The sequence below is a fragment of the Agelaius tricolor genome, unplaced genomic scaffold (assembly GCF_023055355.1).
Source record: "Agelaius tricolor isolate 1412-34295 unplaced genomic scaffold, bAgeTri1.0.p SCAF_5, whole genome shotgun sequence".
Lineage (NCBI taxonomy): Eukaryota > Metazoa > Chordata > Aves > Passeriformes > Icteridae > Agelaius > Agelaius tricolor.
Genome location: NW_027269265.1, coordinates 54,669,375 through 54,692,155, shown reverse-complemented (window position 1 = coordinate 54,692,155; position 22,781 = coordinate 54,669,375). Strand labels below are relative to the sequence as shown.

Below are 22,781 nucleotides of genomic sequence, written 5' to 3'. Positions count from 1 at the left end.
GAGCACCTCTCTCCAGCAAAATTCCCTGCGAAACCTCTAACCAGAGTAATTCCTTAAAATGAACAGTCAACACTCCACAGCCTAAGGATGGCACAACCTTTTGCTCCCTAAGTCTCAAGCAGACCACCCTCTGAAAACTTCCCAATATCCAAAGGCATTTCAGGAAGACAGCATCCCATTTCTTGTCTGGGGATAGACAGGATGCTGAAGGGGATAGAGTAGGATGCTGAAGATGCTTTGCTGTGTCGTTTCACCCCTCCACTGTCTGTGGGCTGTAAATTCATGTAGTCCTGGGGTTGCTCTGAAAGCTCCTGAATTCTGTTGCAGCCTCACAGCACGTTCAGGACACCTCTGCTTCAATTCCTGAAGAACTGGTACAAGTCCTGAACTAACAGCACTTCTGGCCATTAGGCAGCACCACAACATCAACTCAGATTCAAGGATTCTTTCCAGGTTTGCCACTTTTTGGTGTCATTTTAAACAAATCACTTCTGTATACATTTCCTATTTTCCTTTTTGTTTAAAACTTGCAATACTTTGTAGTGCTTAATAAGCACTACAAAGCTTATTTAGTACTTGCAAGACGCCAACAAGCAATACTTCATTAAAAAATCCAAGTTATTTATTATAATAGTAAGTTTTATAGGCTTCTTCATTTAAGGCTTGAGCACTTTCAGTGTTTTGTAAGCAGGGTGTGAGGTAGAACCAGCACACAACTTCTTGTGTGTCATCTTCTCCACCTCTACGCTGCCTACAATGCTTGGAAATCTACACAAACACCCAGAGAACCCACACAGCTTTTCCATATTGCTGAAAGGGGAAGAGAGGCTTTCCTCATGTGCCTGGTATGCCCTAATTCTGCCCAGCTGGAGAATATTTTAAAAAAGAACCATGACAGCCTCTGACGTACCCGGCAGAGTCATCGCCAACCATTCAGAGCCATGCAAACTGAATCCAAAAATAGAAGACTGAGCTTCAGAAAGAGAAAGAGACCTTCCCATCATTTGCAACAAGGAAACTACCTTGGCTTATCAGAAAAGAGAAGTTGCTGGGCTGAGGCAGCGTTTGTCACCAGGCAGATAACGTGGAGGTTGCTGCTGGGGAGCTGCCCCAACATGTTCTGTAATGAGGCTCACAGTGTTCTGCTTTCCTACAGCATGGAAATGTTACCCAAATGTGGCTGGCTGTACACAGGGTATTCCTCAGAATATTCCATCATGATACACTGACTTTCAATCTGACAGAATGCCACAGCTGAGCTGAATGGAAATCCCCAGTTATGTGGCTACTCAGATTGTCACTGCTCTTCCTCGTGGCTGTCCCGGCCTACCAGGCTGCAGAGAACGCATCAGATGAGCAAGCAGCTCAAAGCAGTTGTGGAATTTATTGCAAACATCAGTGATTCTTACTGCAGTAAGGTCTTGCAGTTATTCTCACTGAAGGCTTGATGCTCATGGTATAAAATCACTGCTCAAGATTCCCATCGTCAACTGGTGCTGTTCCAAGTGCAACTTGTCCTCTGGAATCTTAAGCTCTAAACTTTCACACCAGGAGAACACAAAAACTCAGAACTTGAACCAGACAAAACATCTAGAATTCAATCCCAACTTTAGGACTGACTTAAAAGGTGATCTTGGACAGTTAATTGAGTTTTCAGTGCCACATCAATATAATGGGTAGGGTGTTGTACTAACTAGCACCAATATTCAACTTAATTTAAGTCAGGCCTTGCTGAAAAAATAAAAAGGTACTCAAAATACAAGAAAAATCTATCCCACACATGTCTTTATTTTCATAAAGGGATCTGCTTTCCTTTTCCTTTTTTCCCCAAAGGGATTAGTTTTTCTTTTCCCACAGAACAACCCCAGCAGTGAAAACAGATCCCATTTTTTAAACCTTGTCATGTTTATTCACCCACAATCTTCCATCCACTGCTACATTCCCTAGAAATAACATGGACAAACCTGGAGAGGTTTGCAAATATTTCCAATATTTCAACTGCATCCAGGCCAATTAACACAAAAGCAGGAATAATATTTGATCCCTCAGGAAAGCAGGGGACACCCCTAGTCCTCCACTCACCTACATGCTCTTCACAGGATTCTGCTACAGAAGTAACTACAGTGTACTACTATTACAGTAAATCCATTCAGTGCTGGGTTCTGTGCTGCTTGGTCATAATTCTCATTCTTGGTCATCCTTCCCTTTTTTTTTTTTTTGGTGAGGAGAATGAAGGAAGAATTCTGAGCAATTTGTTTTGCAATCTCCACCTCCTGCTTGGTTTCCAAACCACACTATTCACACACAGATCTTCCACAACCGTATTACTTACGTACCTCTGTCTTCTTCCCACCAGAAAATTGCCTTGGCTTTAAGTGTATGAGGGTTTTTTGTGGGCAGTAAGTGTTAAGTTTAAAGTTAAGCTGCTGTTAATAGACTTACTGGTACCAGTGAAACAGGTTTCTCACAGTGCATCACAACAAGCCTTCCTAATGAAATTGTTTAAAGCACATTGCCAGTTTCTTGGGTTTGTTATTTATGATAAAAATGTAAAGATGAACCCCCTCAAAGTCAGAGCTAAGCTATGTACCCAAATTCATGAGCTGTTGTGATTAAGAGCAGCTGAGCAGCAAAGAAAAAAAATTACAACAGAATGAAAGAGAAAAGTGCCAAACCAGATCAAAGAAGTGAGTGAAGAAGCCTGGAAAGACCTATTTAGCTCAGAATCTGAACAGCTTTTTAGACAAATAACAAGAGATCCCACTGCCTTCAGAACACAAGAGACCTTCATCCTAACACTGCATTTCTGTTATGAGGGTATTTCACAATTATCAGTATTCCCAAGAATGGGAGCAGGGGGGGTATTTGTGGCACAGGAGCTTGGGAACCAGTTGTGTGTATATCCACATCTGGGGAGCAATGCTCCTGTACAATTTGTCCCAGCTCAACCCCAAATCTCTCCAGCTACTCACTTGTATTTGCACCTCAAATGCTTTAATATCCTGTTAATCTAGTCTCAGATTAATTTATTCTGAGACAAAAGCTATAGAAGAGAACTTTCCTTCCCCTTCTGCAATCGCAAACTCCAGTTCCACTGTCTATGGTCACGTTTTTGGGAAGGCTTTTTGATATTTGTATTTCTTGTAGAGAAGACCCCAGATACAACTGCAGTAGGGTCAGAAACATATAAGTGCATGGTGTGCTGGATAAAACTTTACAAATTCCCTCCTAATACTTGGGGAGGGAATTAACCAGCAGCAGGGCTCAGTTCTGCAATGAGCAAAGTCTAATTAATAGCTTTCAGCACAGTGCAGAGGTGGTTTCTCCAGAATCCTGGGACTGGGAGAAGCTCACTCCTGTCTGGATTTACAAGCAGAGTACCTGTACAAACCAGCAGCCCAAACATCCCACCAGCTAAATCCCAGGACAGAGATGACGAGTTACACGGGGAGCTTGCATGGGGTTGTATTGCTTTATAAAAAGGGTTTTACTAGCACACGTTTCAGATGACTTGAGAGCTCAGTAGTGGCTTCCTGAATAATGTGGCTGGCTCAAACTCACACCAATAAAACTTTTACACTGGCCCAAACTGCCACCTAGTATTTTAACATCACACATTATGCAGGGAAGCTGTTTTAGAGAGCTTTAAATGCTCTGTACTTGCTCTACTTCCTCACGTCTCCAGCGATTCCATAGCTGCCAGGAGCAAATGGCACCCAGCTGCACAGTTAGAGGCACAAATGCAACACTTCCCAGGTCCCTCGAAGGGATCTGGTTATTAAACAAAGATGAGAAGCATTGACAGGCTCTGTCTGGTCAGGAAAAGCCCATTTCTCGCCCTGTGTTTAATATAGGTCTCGCCTGTGACAGATGCACAGCCCGAACCTGATTTCAGGGATGCTCTCCTGAATTAGCAGAGCTGCATCCATCGGGACGCAGGCAAACCTGGCTCTGAGCCACCTCCAGCTTCTGAATCCTCGTGTGTGTGAGGAATCAAAGGGCTGGTCACATCCCCCGAGTGGAATGAATTAGTTCCTGACAAAAGATAACATTTTCCTGGAGAACGCTGCTCCCTGAATGAGAAAGTGTTGAAAGGGGCTGCATTTCTGTAACGTGAGCGCGCGTTTAGGGTCCCCTCCGGATAATCCACATGTAAATGAGGCAACACTTAGTTGCAAGCATCTCTCGAAACTTAAACTGGCTGCACATTCTGAAAGTTAAGTAAAAACAGAACCACGGGAGAGAACCCCTAATTACCACATAGCGAGGGGACTGATTAAAACCATCAGGGCAGGGATCCTGTGTTTCATTAAATAAATACACCAAGTTGGGCTTTATTGTTATTTTAGCTGATGAAGGAAAAATAAAGTCTACCCTCTGCATGCATGAAATTACCAATATTCAAAGTCTCACTGGCAATAAGGGTAGTGCAGAATTTCCCCCCCCAATGTTTGTATTTAAGTAGCCCACTACAGTTACTCAGATTAATATGAAATGTTGAAACACAGTTAACCTCAGCATTTTTAGCATCTACACAGAGCCATTTCTTTGGATTTCACATGGCAGGGTGTAACTAATAAATGCAACATTAAAATACTATTTTAATTATTTTTTCAGCTGAAAGCAGAGAGGAATTACAAAGCATTTTGGTGTAAGGGACAACACCATCACCTCACTCATTCTCTAGCACATGGGGGGCTTATTTTGCTGCTTTCTGGCTACTGCATTAAGTATTCAAAACTGATTGCCAAGAGCTTGAGCAAACAGCTTTGGTGAGGTCATTTCTGGGTAGCAATTTCACAGGGGGTTTACTTCAATTAGAGCAAGACAGACATGAATTTGTGTGCAGTTCCCTCTTGCTACTACCAAACCCAATTTAGTTCTACTGCCTCAGACAGGAGAACACCATTTTCTGGGATATACCAATATTTGCAGTCTGTACCTCATTAGTCAGCATTATCTCTGCTGACATTTTCCAGAGTTTTTAATTATGCAAAAAAAAGAAGTCTCTACTCTTTTTCCATCTTCCATTCCTCTGAGGGAAGCCTGCACCCAGGAATGGCACTGCTGGCTGATGGCATCCAGCCTCTTCAAGGAAGGGTTCGGCACAAGCTCAACTTCTCCACAGGAGAGAAAGTTACAACTCTTATCAGTTATTAGTACTAATTACTTCAAAAGCTCGAGATTTAGGAGCTTTGTTCAAGAGCTGAACAACTTAAGACAGAATAACTTGCAGCGTCACAGTCTCCATCCCCCTCTCTCCCCCAAAGTTTATAACCCTAGAAGCAAAATAAATGAAAGTTGGAAGACAAGCAGTGTGGCTACACTGAAACTTGCCCAGTCGCCAGCGTTGCTATTTTAATTGAAATAGGATCCTCTTCAACTGCTTGCTTTTATATTATTGGTCTGTAATTTTTGGTGGTGACGTTATGTTTTTAAGGGTTATGTAAAACTACAACATAATCCCATACCTGTTTTCCTGGGCAAGCAGTGTTTAGAGCCACATTTTTCCAAAGAGATGTTGAATGAGCCTTTGGTTTTTTGTGAAAGCTCCACAATGCAGTGGGTAGAGAAACTAAAATATTTGTTTCTCGCTTCTCCAATTGCAGAGTGCCTCAATTCTCCAAGTACACGGAGGCAGCATTCATGTAAGTGACTGCAAATTTAGAAAGGGCAGCCAGTGGTGAAGAATTACAAAAGAGAATCTGCTGTAACCTTCTTTCCCATCTTCTAAGCTTAAAATCATCAGGCAGGTTGTGCCTTCAACTCTGGTTGGGGGGACAGGAAAGGAAAGGAGAAAGAAAACAAGCACTGAAACCTGACACCAGATCTTAGGCAGAAGCAGACTCACAGCCAGACTTCAAACCCTTGGTTTTGAAGGTGTCTGGACACTGAAAACACTGATATTCTCACCCACTGCAATAGCTGTAACTCAGGTGAGTTTGCAAAAAAACCATAATACTCAATTGCCACACAGAAGACTTTAAGGATTTTTGTTGGTTTGATTTTGCCGGGTTTTTCAGGGAGTTTTTTGGTGGTTTGGAGATGCAGTGGCTTTTTCATTTTTGTTTCATTTCGGTTTTTTTAAACATCAGAAATAGTTTTGACTGTACCAACGGGTACAAAGGAACTCAAGAACCCCTGCTTGTGGCAGCAAGCATCCCAGTCATGAAATGAAGTCATTTCTCTGTGGAAACTCCAAAGGGCTCTCTGAATTTCATGCTCTGACAGAATGAAAATTCTACATTTAAAACTTCTCTTTTTCCACCTCAAAGAGCCTCAACCACATAATTCAGCAGCACTTTCCAACCTGAAAGGCGTCCTGCACTCAAGGTGAGGCAGAGATGAGGGCAAACACAATGTACTGATAATGGTCAGAGAACAGCGGCTGATCCTGAGGTCCAGCTTGCTCAATCCCTTCACCAGCAGCCTCAGCAGGTTTGTGGGGAACACAATTTTAGGCTCCCCACTTCAAGTGGGACATGGATAAACTGCAGAGATGGTCTCTGCCTGGAAATTGTGAGGGTACAGGAGGTGGGCTTGTAGAATCTGGCTTTGAGGACACTAAAGGCCAATTTTAAAAGCACCTACAACTATTTGAAGCATGGCTACAAAATTTATGGAGTCAAATTCTTCTTTAAAGCAGCACATGGGCACTGGCACAAATAGTGACTTAAGAGCCTCATGCTGGACATCAGGAGAAACTTCTTCACTAAAAAAGGGAGCAGGTTGCTGAGCAAGGCTGTGGGATCTACCACAGGGGTGTTTCCAAGATTTAGAGATGCAAAGCCATCACTCAGCTGATCTAGTTCTGGCAGGAGTCAAACTAGAAGTGGAAATGGACTGAGCAACCTCCAGGAGCGAATCCTAACCAGCATTTCAGTGATTCTAAGGTGCACTGCAGCTGAGATTTCCAGCTTGTGAAGTTTCATTTCTATTCCTCCTCCCACCCTTTCTCAGCTTTAATTAATCAGCTCACAATACTTTCACAATGAATCACAAATACTTGAAAAATCCCCCCAAAAACACAAATAAATCCCAAAACACATTGAACTGCTAGTCCATGCAACTTCCCTGATGCTGAATGTAACAGAGCACATATCTATGACATTATTGGGAAAAAAAGCCTATGGGATATTTCTACTTGAAACATCTCACTCCTTTATTAAATACTGCTTCTGTCTTAGCTTGTCATAAACTGAGGAAAAGAGAAGGGTGAAGGAAGCACATAATTCCCCACCAATAAAAATAAACCTAATATTCATTCAACATTTTGAGCAGACCCAAACACTTCAGCAATACTTAAAGCCTTCAACACCGCTGCCTGCACTGTCTGAATGCTGTTACCAAAGAGTGGCTGATGACTTGCATTAGGAAGCTGAGGCCAAAGAATAATGTATCCCAAAGAAGCCAATTGGAAAAAAAAATAATAATCAGTGAACAGCTGTGTGATTGCTGCACAACAGTTGTGGGAAAAGCAGTGCAGCAAGGTCAGGTTCTGATCCATTACATCACTGGGAATCAAGACAGGCTCTGTTGCAGAAGGAAGCCATTAAAGATGTGAAATAAGCACTAGAGATGTGAAATAAGCTCAGAGTCCAGTCCACAATCTGCAGGACGGGCAGCAGAACACACTCATTAGCATAGGCACATGAATGCCATTATTCAAACAAAATTAATACTACTCTGCTCTCAGCCCCAGCTACTCACTGTGCCAAGCCATGCGTATTTTAAGAGGAGGCACAACTCAGACCCCCAGAGATCTCATTCTGGTTCACCTCATGCTTTACTAACCCTTCTATCCAATTAAGGCTGCCAGTTTTATGAACTCCTATATATTAATGACCACACAAACCTGACTGTACCCTCCCAATAAAATAAAAATGCTGCTGGAGTACCCTCCTTAAATAAAGGCTGAATAGAAGCTTGGTCCCATGCTTATGATCCCATCTTGGCTTGCAGGAACAGACAATTGTATTATTAGACAGTTAAAGAGCAGGTTTGACCAAATCTACTGATCCCTTCCCCAGTCTCAAAACTAATCTATGTTTTAATGGTTGATCAATTTACTCCCACACCTCAAAAAAACCCAACTCTGTAACAAGTTAACGTGATTATAATGTAGTAAGCTCTTCTCATACCATTAGGACTACACAGGGGATATATAAGAATGACATCCCCAAGGAACTTGGGAGTTTTAACTACAGAATAAGTCCTGCTGTAAAATAAGCACTGGGATTTTTGAGGGGAGAGGAGATGCAGAAGCTGGTTAATGCACTGAAAGACTCTTAGGAAAGTGAAGTCTTTTGTGTTAGCAAAACTGAACAAAGGGAAGAAGCCACTATCCCAGGACAAAAATTTACGCAAGAGGAAAGTTCACAGCAGTTCTTTGTGCAGGTATTTATACAGCCACTTCCCACTCCTAAAAATGAGTAAAAGCAGAGTCAACACTTAAACAGGAATCTGTTTTGGTTTTACTCCCAATTATAACTATTTGATGCTCTTAACCTACAGATCTGAATAGACAACATATGTCTTAGGATCCCTGGCATTTCAAAATGTACAAGAGATGCAATAAGTTTTTTTTAATAATAAATGAAGGTCAAGCTAAGTGATTAATGAGCTCTTTAATGTGTTATGCTGATTTTGTTCCAAAATAAGCAGCTGCTTTATATGACCTGCCTCATTTCAACAGCAAATCACAAAAAAAGTAGAAGAAATCACTCCCACACGAGTCTCCTAAAGCTCGTGCTGTTCATCACAGAACAAGCCCAGAGAATAACCTGCTGTCCCTGAACATCAGAAAAGTGTCCTCAGTTGAACTGTCCACACAACAAATCCTACACATTCTTCCAGCTATTCCCTGAGCAAACTCCTCACTAACAGCTGAGAACAAAAAGCAAGGTTAGGAGAGCAGTTGATTATTAATGCAGATCCATATTCAGATCCAGAAGTCAAATTAGAATGTGTCTATCAAGCCCCAATTAAGACGAATCAAATACAACTTCTCTGTCTCTTCTAGAAATCACTCTGGGTGACAAAGTCAGCTGAAGCCAGCCCATGCAAGCTCCATGAATATTTTAAAGCAAGAAATATTGTCTCTTCCCCCCCCCCAACTGGCTCGAGGGACCTGACAACAAAAGATCTCGTACCTCTAAGCAAAATACAGATTTTAAATACAAGTGACAGTAGCTTCTCACCATTGTGGAGCATCAGAAAGAGCTGTAGCCCACAACAGATTGTTCCAATCAGCCTTACTCAACCACTCGAGCACTCCTTTGTTATGCACTCTCATCAGAGAAATACTTGGCAGTGTTCACATGTAAATCACCAGCAGCTTTTTGGATCACTTCTTTTAATGTAGAATCAGCTCAAACTTTTCAGAATTGGGATGTTTCCCTAGAATGCTCTTTCAGGAATACAATGCGCTGCTGAGGGCTCAGGCAGATGGCTTGGCTGAGACAGTCTGCCATTTGAACACTGTCTCCCGTCAGATTTAAATAAAATCAAAAAGGAAAAGCAGCAAATCTTTCTGACATTATATTGCACATAAAAAGGCAGCAGTTATTGGAAGATGCAGGGTCATGAAATAAACTGCCTCAGTCACTGATCCCAGGCCCAGGGTTAAACCCTACCGAAGTTTTTAATTTCTAATGAGATTAATGGTAGCTCCAGTCTCATTCTTGACAAATATATCACCAGTGCATCCAGCAATATTTGGCAGTGTAGCACACAGACCTCACCTTACTCCTGGTCACAGGTCCATTCTTCCAAGCAGCTGGAGAGTCACTACATACCCAAGCCAAACTGGAAAATGCCCAGTGAATAAACCACCCTCTTATATGGCTCCCTTCAGTCCGAATTAAAAACCACACATGGGCCTTGGAGAGAAAGTTTTAAAGCAGGTTTTTACCACAAGAAGTTTGCTGAGCTCTTGTTCTGTCTGTCCAGAATGCCTCCCAAGCATGATGCTCAGTGTGGATTTGCTGGAAATTTTAGTCAAGGAGTATCTCCTTTACTAAAATTAAATTAGGAACTGCTGGAGAAATTATCCTGTCCCCCATCTGTCAAGGCAGCATAAGCTGACCAGTCCTACACTACACTTGAGACACACTAGAAGCTCTGCAGACTGTGCAGTTCATTACACACAGATTATTGTGCTTATCTCTCATAGGCAGATGATAAAACTGTTTGCTCTCCAAAGCAAATCACTCCAGTATTACCTATTTTAACCTACAGCTCAAGGAAAATGCATTAATAACTCTGACCCTGTGATCTACCCAGTGCTAGAAAGCGACCCAGCTCCACTAACCAAGCACCTTCTGCATCCCTGTCACTTGATGGGCCATACACACATAGCCTCCCATAGCAACACTGGAGTGCACAGAACCCAGGCCTTGATCCCTGAAAATAGAACTAAACCCCCAAACTGAGTCCCTGGAAAGGAGAGGCCGGGGCTACTCTTCTGCCTCATGTGCCCCAAGCTCCATTAGATTACTCCTTTCTCCTCCACTTTCAGCCCAGCACGACCAATTAAGTGAGGGCTGAATCAGGCCCCTCGTACATCAATGGATCATTTGAAGTTCTCCACGTTACTTTACGTGGAAAAAATTCCAGCTTTTAAAAAAATGAGCGTATAAAACATACCAGGACATTTAAAGCGCACGGGCACACACACAAGGCAGCTTTGCTTCTCCCTGCCTGGTGAGCAGAACAGATAGCCTGTTCTCTCAAAGTCCCTTTTAACTGCAAACCTTATACAGGCTGTGTGTATTTTGGAGCCTTTCCCATCCTACCATGATTTCCTGTCTGAGTCTGCAGCCCATGGCAACAGCAGAAAATTGGAGTGCGGGCTTTGCAGATGGTGCAAGGCCAAATGCCCCGTGCCAGCTCAGTATCTTCTGCCATAACTTAAGAATTATCTAAGTCTTGGCTGTGTGGCAAGGGTTACCTGCATGCTAATAAATTATATTCGTTTTCATTTATAAGTTGTGCTTGCCTTAGGGGAGCTCTGGCCTTCTGCAGTGAACGTGAAAAACCACAATCACACAGCCTTGCATATACATCATCACACTATAACAGGAGAATTTTGAGTATTCTGAACTGCTGTGGAGGTACAAGAAAACTCAGAGTTTAATCACTCAATTCCAGCAGGTCACAGGTCACATCAACTGTCTGAAAACAAAGCAAGACAGCCCCCTCCCCAAATTTATAAATGTGTAGCACATACATCATCCCACAAAATAACCTGTGGTGAAAGCTGCATTTCCACATGTCTGCTACAAAAACATGAGCAACAGAATTACACACACAGGGAAGAAGTGCCAGAAATGATTCCAAGGTTGCTATCCACAGAGAAGTGTTGAGCATGAATCTCCCTTGAATGGCTTTAATAGGAGACTCTGCATCTGGCATTGACCTTAGAGAATGGAGCTGGAGAATGGATACACTTTTCCAAGTAATATTAACATCAACAAAATAATAAGATTAACAAGAACCTACCAGTCACCTACATTGCACTCACCAGCACAGCTACAAGACCTCAGGGCACAGATGCTTTAAATCCCCCAATCCAGGTTTTCCATGGAAGAAATGGTCACCAAAGCCAAAGCTTCTCCCACCTCAAGGTGTAAATCCCTTAAGTTTATTACAAAGCACTAAAACAAAACCACCTCAGACAAACATGTGGCCTCAATCCAAGCAATTTTGAACCCAGGCAACTGCTTCAGAAAGGATTCAGTCTTTCCTGCTAAGCAAAAACTGACCAATATCTATTAAAACAAGTGGAAATTATTCCTTAGGCTGCAGCAAGGTTTAACCTCGAGGTAAGCAGCACTTCATGCATGGACTCTGAGCTTTTTTTCAGCAGCAGGTCATTGACAACAACTCTGAGAAATCTCCTGATCTTATTTCAGGTTTGAGCAAAACTGACATCCATTCAAGCCAAAGTTTCAACATATGCTAACAAAGCATAACAGAAATTTTCATAACACTTCCCAGGGGGGGAAGTTTTAAAAGTCTTTATATATTGACAATAGAATGAGATTGTTTATTCAAAACAACAATAAAGATTATGAATTGGTTACTACCATTATAGCTTTTCACCTTCTTCCCTCCTCTAAGTCCAACTGTCCCTACAGTGCAAATATCCACAGACACATTATAAAATTCATATAACAGCTTAAAAGTACCAAAAACCACACTAAGATAGTAATAAAACTGTATCAATGCAGCTCAGGAGACATTTTTATGATCTCTAGACTAAACAAAGTCGCCAGTGCAAGCTGAGCACAAATCAGGGTGGGGGGCTGGAATGAAGATAACATTCAACCAAAGAGCAGAAATTCAATGTGCAATTCAAGAGAACTTATATCCACCCCCTCAGAGGAAATACGTTTCATTATATGTTATCTCTCATATTACTACAACAAACACCCATCCCTAAGGTTTTGGTTAGGCCTGTGGTGTTATCTCAGGAAATTGCACAAAAACTGGGAAAAGAAATAAAAAGGAACCTCACAACCACTTGTAAGAGGAATCAAAGATAAAGATGAGTGAACTGCCTAAAAGCAGCTTGAAACCCTGGGTTTTGCTTTCACCTGATAGAAGTCAGAGCTGCCTGGAGTACTGAGTCGTCATTTAAACAAAATAAACAAGAAACTGACTTCTACTAAATTCTAGTAAAACATCAAAAACCCAAATCATCTGAAGAATAAATATGAGGCAAAACTGGCCCAATTCCCTACTTTAACTGTCTGCCAATATTCAACTCTTGTCCTTCAGCTCCAATAGTAGTGTGCTTGGTTCACAAACAATAAAATGTAAATATTAGAAGAAAATCTATTCACTGTCATCTTGGAATTAATAAGGAAAAAATCCAGAGCTATATAGGATCAAAAAATAATAGATAATTATGCCTCTGCATGCTTATCTTTTTAATGTATAAGTCCCAGCATAAACAGAGTTATATTTTTTCTTTATTCTCCAGGTCCCAGGCAACAGACTCCAGATTGGGATAGAAATTAAAATGACAGAAGTATCCAGCATGGACTGTGATGTTATAAACACTGAAGAATGGAACAAGCAGATTATGTCTTCTGTAGTGTTCCTTTCCTCTCATCCCCATAATATCATAAACAACTTTTACTTTGATCTTGCACAGCTCCACAGCAAATTTATCAGTTGTTATAAATCTATATCCACAAACTGAAAAGCTGCTCTGAAATGTTTATTTGGTTTCAGTTCTTGGTCTCTACCCCAGGATTCTACCACAAACACTCTTCATCATCTCAAGCATTTTAATGTCACTACACAAAAACTACAGGAATTGTTCAAGTACATTTTCCCCTTTTTTTGGGGTTTTTTTTGGTTTATGTCAAGGCTTTTTAATTTTTGGACAGGGAGAGCCAAATGCAGCCTCATGACAGATTGCTCTGGCATTTTGCTCAATTCAGACTTGAAGCAGGTCAAGCACAACATGATGTGAACATCAAACAGGTTTTAAGAAAGAGATGGTCCAGGTGTAATAATTAAACAACCAGAACAAGACTGACAAGTGCTCAGGTGTACAACTGACCTCTGAGTGTCTGGGTCAAAGCCACACCAAGAGCGCCAAACCATCCCTGAGACCCAGTTTAATGATGCTCCCAGCTTGCAGCCCAGCACCTCAGGCTCTGCTGAGGGGCAATTTCAGAGAAATGCTTCACATAAAATCACAGCAAAGACCAACCCAAACCATTGCCCCACAGAAGAGCTCCTCAAACAACCAGGAACCACATCACTAAGGAACAGGTTTTGAGCAGATGAAGAGGAGGAAGTTTACAATTCCAAGGGGTTTTCACCTGCAAGTACCACATAACAAGTAGGTTTTAGAAAACAAGGATTTTATAGCTCAGAATTCCATTTAACTTCAATCCTTACTGTTCACTCCTGAAGAGCACATCATCCCCTTTCCTCAGAAGTTACTTCCATGCTATTAATTCCATCCCACATGTCCCAAGCTCACAGAAGTGCAGCCACCACCCTGGCAGGCTGCAGGCAGACACCTGAATTAGGGGGTTGACAAAGCCACCTCTGCCTTGCCTAGCTCACTCAGCAGGTCAGCTGCTGTATCCCAACCCTTCCCAAGGAGCAGGCTGAGCTCACAGATCCTGCCTGGCTTGTGACCCAGGGCCAAAGGCAAGTCTGGATGTGTTGGGGGTGAAAGGAACAAACCTTTCCTCTTTCTATTGTTGCTTTCTTGGGACAAGTCCTGTGATGCAAACAAGGCAACTCCACTTCAAAGGCTCTCCTCACTCATGTGGTTGAAAGGTCATCCTTCAGGTCCCTTCCAATCTGGTATTCCATAAAAATCCACAACTTGGAACCCTTAAATTGACTCATGCTCTCAACAAGGTCCACCAGTTTTTTACACATATATACATATTTGTTCTTTGTTTTTTAAATGTAGCTGCTCTTCTGTACAGAAAAGAATCAAGAGTTCTGTTGAAGTACTTTGGGCCCAATTTGTAAAAGAAGAAAGCATGAAGCCACCACTGTCCTGGATGTACTGGTGCCTCAGGCTTGTTTGGATTTATTGGAATGTCATGTTAGGCACTAAGAATCAAAATACCACAAAAGTCAATCCCAATAAAACAAGGGAGCACCAGAAATTCAATTGGTTTTACCCTTTTGTTCATCAGCCTGAATTCTCATAGTTCAACATGAGCAAATGGACATTTCCTCCTGCTGTCTACTGGTGGGGCAAAACTTCATCAGGGAGAGAGAGGTTCTCCTTAATGTCCAGCTTGCAAAATCCTGAGTCTCCAACAACAGGAAATGTTTATAAGTAAGGACCACATACACTGACTGTAAAGCTCAGCCCTGACCAAATGCAAAGTGAGAGTTCAAATGTAAATGGAGAATTATTTTCATCTTGTTTCCAAACATTCAGGAGAATTAAGACAGCTGAGAGATTAACTGGGCACTGCAGAGTATCCAGTGGGGTTACTGTGTTTACAAGCCTCTGTTTCTCCTCTGTTTAATTCTGCTGGCACAACGGACAAATTGCTCAAGAAAAAGTGAAATGTAAAATGCATTAGCCTTTAAGAAGGGACAACAAGCTAATTTAGTGAAGATCACAGGATTAATACCACTTTTGGCCTTATTCCATTTTCTTGCATTGCTGTAAAATGAGTTTTTTAACAACTTACTTCTACTTCAGCACCAAGATTTTGGGTTTAAGCTCCCAAGTGCAATGGGCACTTTGCAGCTTCGGTTTTCTCTGCAGTTAATTAAGGGTTTGAGTCTTCACCCATCCTCCCCTGCAACTTGGAATTGTTTATTGTAAATAAATGTTTCCAGTACTTTTACTTATGTTTCCTGCAACAGAGGACTTCATAAACTGAAACATTTCCTTTGAGTTGTTGCAGACCCATCCATTACAAAGCAAGCTGGGGAAAGGGACAGAAAAATCAAACAGATGAAGAAAGCTCTAAATGGACCATTAACTAGAGTAATTGAATCATATGATGTATATCAGCAGAGACAAATTATTACAACATGAAAACATTGCAATAACATTACTACCCAAACAAGATTTTTCAGTGTAAAAAGATGTTTCATCTTAACCCCATTAATAGAACAAAATGTATTCAAAATTCACCACTACTCTTTGTTACTACTGCAGTTAGTTTTGGAATAACTCCAAATTAGGGTGGATTAAGATGCCATAACAGCCAAAATATATATATATGATATGCATGTTCTGGATGAGTGCTGATCTCAAGGAAGAGGAGGATATCCATAATCCTATAGATCAGTTATGGAAGTTGATTGACAATCAGCAACCCTCCCTTGATCAGGTGAGTTGCTGTTTCAAATCACATAAGAAATTAGACAGGGTACATGAGAAAAAAAATCCCACTCTGGTGGCTCAGTTCAGCAAAATCAGCTGCAAGATCTCTACTTTAGTTCCAGTTATTCCAGGATCAGAAGACATGTACATCAAACACACTGCATTTTATTACTAATAACATGAACATTTAGAGCTCATTCTTCATTTTCTGCTGACACACGCACACAAAAAATTACATCTAACAGCACCTCAGATACTGCACACGTGTTCACTGCTAATCTTTGAGCTAAAACAGCTTTTTTTTCACCTGGAAAATCAATTAATCAATGAACCAAAGACCAGAACTCTCTTGTCACTTAGGGATAAAATTCTGTCCTGACCCCAAAAATATTAGCTCTGTTCAAACTTTAGCAGTAACAAAAGATTTCAGCCTTGACAAAAGAGGTCACAGAGTTTTCTCTCCAAGAGAAACAACTCCTCTGTTTCACAGGGTTAAGTTGCCAGCAACAATGATTTCACTAAAAATCTAAACATCAGCAGCATTTGCTGGTAGTTACAGACAGAGGGATTTCAGCACTTGCTCTTTAATAATTTTACTGAAAGGACACAAATTTTATTGCCATGAGGCAATATCAGCAATGTGAAGGATTAATTTAAGACAGAATCATTACATCATTCATTTTCCTTTGCTATAACTAAAAATATATATACAGACACACAGTAAAGTGGAAAAAATAGGCAGGTCAGCCTTTCTTGCTCTGTACTTTAACATAAGATGCACAATTAAAAACACAAACATCTGCAGATATGCACCTGGTGGTTTGTTTTCTGTAGGAGAGGAGAGCATGTGTGTACAAGCATTAATATTTAGGCTTAAAGAATTTGTCCCTGTGGGTTTGTGGATAGAAATCCAAGCTCTTAGCTGTGTAGGAGCAGAAGCACACAAGGTGGGCTGGGGGTCCAGAGGTGAATGAAGCCAAAGTTGGAATAGGATCATAGCTACACCCAGCTCACCCAACATGGAAGTGTGTACATAAGTTACCAAATTCCTGCCCAGGAATCCTCAAAATTGCTTCAAACTCCTGCTTCAGACAAAGTAACATGGAAGATAGAGTTACTTGATTATTTTTTTCTGAAACAATTTACAAGCCACCTTGTAAACTGTACCTGCTGTAGCACCATATGAATCCTGTATTTCCCCTCAAATTCATTTATTGATTGCATTTGCAGCTCTTTTCCCCAAAATGCCCCCCCTTCCACCATGCAGTGCTTTCCTGAAGACTTGTGAAGCTGATAGCTTATTAAAATTGATGAGGCTCTTGATGAGCACACCAGTTTGTTCAGCTCAGATAACAAAAGGACATTCTGCTTATTGAAATGTCATTATTTTTTCCCCCATGCTGCATTTCAATACAGTACCGTGACCATGCAGAAATAAAAAAGTTACTTCAGACCATGTGACAGGTATAAAAAGGAATTTCCATCACAGTGTAGCTTTAAAAAATCCTCTGTTAAAATCAGCTATAATTTTTAACTTGTAGTGTGAAATATAAAAGAACACAAGGTTGGTGACAGTAAATGCTAAGCCCATGTTTGATGTTTGGTACGGTTTGTCAGTATTTAATATTAGAGAGAAGAAAATTCATGCCTTGTTTAATTCTATAGAGTCCAAACCACTCCCTCACACTGTGAGGAAAGGTTACACATTTCCCCCCTCAACCCTTCCTAAGAAAAATACCTTAAAACACAAGTAGAATTCTTTCAGACCCTGTTTTCCTTCATCCTCAGGTGAGCAAACCACAAGACTCATTTGTGTATTAGTTTGTCCAGGGAGAACTTCAAGTGTTTGGGCTAAGAGGTACATGAAGAAACAGCATTATCAGGTTAAATTCCAACCCTTCCCCCTCTCCTTTTTTTTTTTTTCCTTTGGCAAAACATCTGTCAACACTTCTATCTCCAGAGCACCAGGATGTGCTGATGCATTAAACAGCACAGCAGGTGGACTGGCAGACAGAGGAGTGCCTGACCATAACCAGAGAGTTCACTACAGCCCAAGTGCTGTAATTAACAGGGCAATGATATCCAAATGTATTTGCAGTGCTGACAGCTCCGAGTCTAAAGAACCATGCACCAAACACAGGCAGATCAAGTGAAAGAATCACATTCCCAAGGTAAGTTCAGATTTCAACTTCTCTCTCCAGCATTTTCAATTAATAGACACTAATATTCCTAATTAGAGTGTCTCAAAATCCCTGTGAAACCACTGGGTGCATTTTCCACCACTACATATATAGATCTCCACATAAATAAAAATAGAAAATAAAACCTGCATGCCAATTTACACTTGCTTTACCTTTCATTAGCTACATTGTTCAGTAGCTGTTTATCTATCTTTTTTGCTGCTTTTGTTTCATTTTCTTTCCAGCACTGCATTGTTTTTGCAACGTTCCACCTGAACTCTGCCCAAGAGGACCCTTACCCTTGGGGGCATTAAGAACTCAGGGCCACAGGCTCGGGTCATTCCTCCTCCTTCCAAGGCAGAGCCACCAAGTCCCAAGCACAGAGTCAGAACTCGCACCGAGGGCAGAGAACGGCTCACAGAAGCAGCAAAAAAGTTGATTAAAGAACAGCTTCACAGAAAGGGTAAATAAACAAGCAAGCCACTGATTATTATTTATTTAAAAATATTATTAAAATTCCCCCTTAAGCATTGACGGAGTTTTAAACTTTACCCTTCACACAGCAGGTGTTGATTAAAACACATTTGTTGTAATACACAACATTGCTCTTTCAGCCTCCAAAGCTTCAAGTGACTGGACTGTGGTCTTTGATGGGAGATTAGTCACTGAAGAAATACAGGTCTAAACCTCAGTATCATGAGAATTTAGGAAGATTTATGTATTTACTTACCGTTTCTTTGACTCCAAAGCAGCAGGCTGTCCTGATCTAATAATGAAAATGGTATTCAATAGATCACAATGCCAGAAATGTCCATTATGATAATCCCATGCAATCTTCTGCATAGGACAGCGCCATGGATTTCATCCAGGGATTACAATGCTTGACTGGAGCTAGAACTGAACCTCTAAGTGCTTTTTATCTCTGCCATCAAACTCAGGGCTATAAAACAAAACCCAACACACACACACATACTCCCCAAGTTTGCAATTTACCAGCGCTCCACTAAATGCTTTTACTAGGAAAGAAACAAAAGTGACAGTAAAGCAAGTTTTTCTGTTCCTTAAACAGGAATAAATCCAGTTATTTCACTGCCAGATCTACTTCAGATTTAAATTAATGTAAAAGACAAGATCATTTGAAAGCACTGTGCAGAATGATGTGAATACTACTCATTTACAATTCCTACAGGGAGAAGAATAGAGAAGTTATTTCAAGCTTTTTTGCATCCATATAAAACCATTTGTGGCCTTCCAACTGCAAGAAAAGCCATTTAGAGGATTCACTGACTTGTGTCAGGTAAAACACTAGTGACAGACTGTCACAGGAAATCACAGGATGCCTTCATGTGAGGTTTTATTCAATTTCCAGACTTAAAAAATGCATTCAATTATTGACAGGATTGATCTGAAAGGCAGGAACAACAAAAGAGGCAACAGAAGCCAATCCTTCTGTGGCCACAGACTGCTTGGCTTTCCACTGTGCAGGAGCGTTATCATAACTGACCATTTGGTGCTCTGAATATTTATAAGCATTTCCCTGCACACTCACCCTTCTTCTTCCCATTCAGCACCAGCATCCATTCACTCACTGCAGTTTTTCCAGTGAAATTTCTCTTAAGAAATACATTAAAGAGAAAAAAACAACTGAGTGAGGGTCCAACTCTTCACTTACACACAGAACCTGTGTGGCAGACGCACCGAGCAGAGAAGAGCTGAAATTTACATTTCGGTTCGCAGAACCAAAATATTTTACTCCGGGTTCCCTAAATAAGGAACAAGGGAGGGGAAACAAGTCCTTTTCTCAGAGCTGGTGGCAAACAAACACTCCCGTGAAAAACGAAGAATGACAAGTGTTTTGGCAGACACATCCTCATACCTCTCTAACCACCCAAGCGCTTTTAGTTACAAGCGTAGATGTCTGTGTTTGACCTTGAAACTTTCAGTTATGCCTTGGAGCAGAGCCAAGAGAACATCTAAAAGGCTCTTCACATTTATTTCACAAGTGTTTAGTAATGCTGACCCAACGGGGACAACTCCCTGCAGTCACCTACTCGTGATCTGAACAACAGAATTGCCTGGGTATGGAAAAACTGCAGGAAATCAATGCACCCAGGGAGGAGAAGGTGAGTCAGCCCATCTCTGACCATTTCAAAGGGTTTTTCCCCCTCAAATCAAAACAGCTCCTTTACTTCTCTCGCTATGAGACTCCCTTCTGAAAAGCCCCTTGGTTTTATAGAGTTAAATCACAAACGTATTAAGCATGAAATACTCGACCGTAACAGAGGCCAGCAGAAGTCATGAAACCGTGGGTGGTACACAAAATACTTTTCTAAACTGGACGTTTCCTTGAATTTTCCATGGGAAAAATATGGTATTCCTCAGTGTGACTATGCAAAACAAACAGTGCAGCTCCTTAACACAACTGTCACGGCTTAAGCCTTCCAAACTGCTCCTCGCTCCCGAAAGAAGATGCCAACATTCCTCTATCTGCTTAAGCGTTCGGAAACTTTGCTTTCCAAACAAATGGCAGCGGTAAGTACCTTAACACTGTGTTATTCTCATCACTGAGACACCGTCCTACGCTAACACACGCGCTCTTGTTTATGGCAGGAAAGAACACCACAGGTTTCTGCTGAGTTACAAGGAATTCCAAAGTATACAAGTTCAAAGTTTTTACTCATAAAGTGCATTTTACAACCGCAAAGGAAAAAAAAAATTAACGTTGTTTTCCCTCTCCAGGCTGTACGTGGTAACAGCATCTTTAAGATGAAACTACCAGATACTCACTGTAAGATAAATTTTGCTTAAAAGAGATATAGTGGTACTTTCTGGACAGCAGCTTGTAAAGCACATTTCATCTTAGAGTTAAAGAGAACATATTTACACGCCAGTTAGAGGGAAAATGCTCAAAACAGCAGCTGGTGTAGTCAGATATTTGTTAGGACAACAGGGCTTGGGTTCCCACAGCCTTTTATAACCTGGTACCTCTTAAGGACAGAGCAAGAGGATTCTTGCCTGGCAGGACCGTCATGCCTCCTTTACGCACACACAAACCACGAGCAAGATGCAATCCAGATGCAAAGAAAACCCAGAAAAACCCCAAGTCCACAGAGAGTGAGGACTTTTACAGTAAAGCTTGCTAGTATGAAGACAGCAGACCGTAAAAGCTGGATCTTACCATTAGCGTTTTTCCCACAGATGAGGTGCTCGTAAGGTTGCAACACTCCCCAAAGTTCCGCATCGTTGTTGATAACCATCTCCAGGATTTCAGCCGAGATCTCCCCTCCAGCGTCGGGGCTCTGACTCGCCAAAACCCTAGCCTTAATCTCTTCCACCAGGTTCTCCATGCAAGCGGTTAGGGAGATGGCCGCGTACTCGTGGATCCTCACCGAGATCCTCGTGTCCACCATCCACCTGAAAAACCTGCCCACCGAGAAGGTGAGGCCGCAGCGGGCGGATTTGCCTTTCCTGAGCCCATCGCCGGCGCTCATGCTGTACAGGGAGAGCGCCTTGACGGTGGCCAGCACGCAGCTCTCGGCCAGGGCCCAGCTCTGGATGAGTTTGATGGCGCTCTGCACCTCGAAGCGGGTGCACTTGGAGTGCATCACGCTGAGCCGCTGAGCCTCCCGCGACACCCGGATCAGGGCGCGCCGCAGCAGCTGCGAGAGCCGCCTGACAGCCTCCTGCGAAAAGCTCCTGCCCTGGCCCTCTCCCTTCCCTTTGCGCAGGATTCTGCCGATGTCTTCATCGGTCCAAGGGTACTCCTCGAGATCCGGCAGCTTAGGGCACTTGGAGAAGATATCTGCGACCTCGGGGTCTTCCGGCAGCACGGTGTTCACGGTGTCCCAGCTGTTATTCCTACTGTTCATGGAGCCCGAGTAGTACCACCAGTTGCCTCTGTGCTGAGAAGAGGTGAAGGCTTGCGAGTTGGACTTGGAAGAAGAGAGACTAAGGGACCTGCAGGAATCCCCTGCCCCATAACCAGAGTCCAAAGTTAAATCCTCCAGGGTCTTCAGAGTCGAGCTGTATATCCCAGCCATAGGAAAGACGGGCTAAGCCAAGCGGCACGACAAGCGCGAAAGGTGAGGCAGGGGCAGATCCCTAGCGAGCCCCGAGCGGCGCGGGAGGATTGGCAGCGCAGCGGGCAGGAGCCCTCCCCGAGGGCCCGGCTACCTCCATCCCGGCGGGAGGCTGCGCTCAGCCATGTCCCGCTAGGGCCGGGGCGGCGGAGGGTGCGGGGGCTGAGGCGGGTCGGGCCGGGACGAGCGCTCGACGGCGGCTCCGGCGCAACTTCTCCGCCGCGGCTCCGCCGCGAGCCCCGCACCGCACCATGCTAATGAGGCGCGCGGCGAGCACCAATCAGCGGCGGCGGGGGTACGGCCCGGCCAATCGCACGCGAGAGGGGCGGGGCGGGAGGCGGGACGAGGGAGGGCGCGGGGAGCGGCCCGTGCAGGGCCGCGGGCGAGGGTCGGCGCTCGGCCCGGGGATTGTTCGGGCGGTCCCGGGGCCCGGAGCCCCCCACGGGAGCCTTTGAAGCACGGCGGGTCCCCCCAAAGCGGGCTCGGGCCGGGAGCCGCCCGCGCAGCGGAGAAGCCCAGCGCGTCCCGTCCCGCTGGGGTGCGCGGGACGAGCGCGCCCCCGCGCGGCCGTGGCGGGGAGCGGCGGGCAGAGCCGCGGGTCTCGCTGTGCTTCGGGCTCGGGTCCTCAAATCCCTGGAATTTAACTTAGAAACGCGCTTTGCGCGTCTTCCTACAATACGCAGACCC

General features: G+C 43.0%; 1 protein-coding gene across 1 annotated transcript in view; it reads right to left on the bottom strand.

Moving 5' to 3' along the window:
* The window catches only part of ABTB2 (ankyrin repeat and BTB domain containing 2), a 111,675-nt gene extending 89,345 nt beyond the window's left edge, over positions 1-22,330 (bottom strand). Inside the window, exon 1 of the mRNA XM_071428307.1 lies at positions 21,194-22,330. Coding sequence (XP_071284408.1) covers positions 21,194-22,055 — 862 coding nt within the window. The 5' untranslated portion in view covers positions 22,056-22,330. The remainder of the gene's footprint in view (positions 1-21,193) is intronic.
* Between the last annotated feature and the right edge of the window lie 451 nt (positions 22,331-22,781).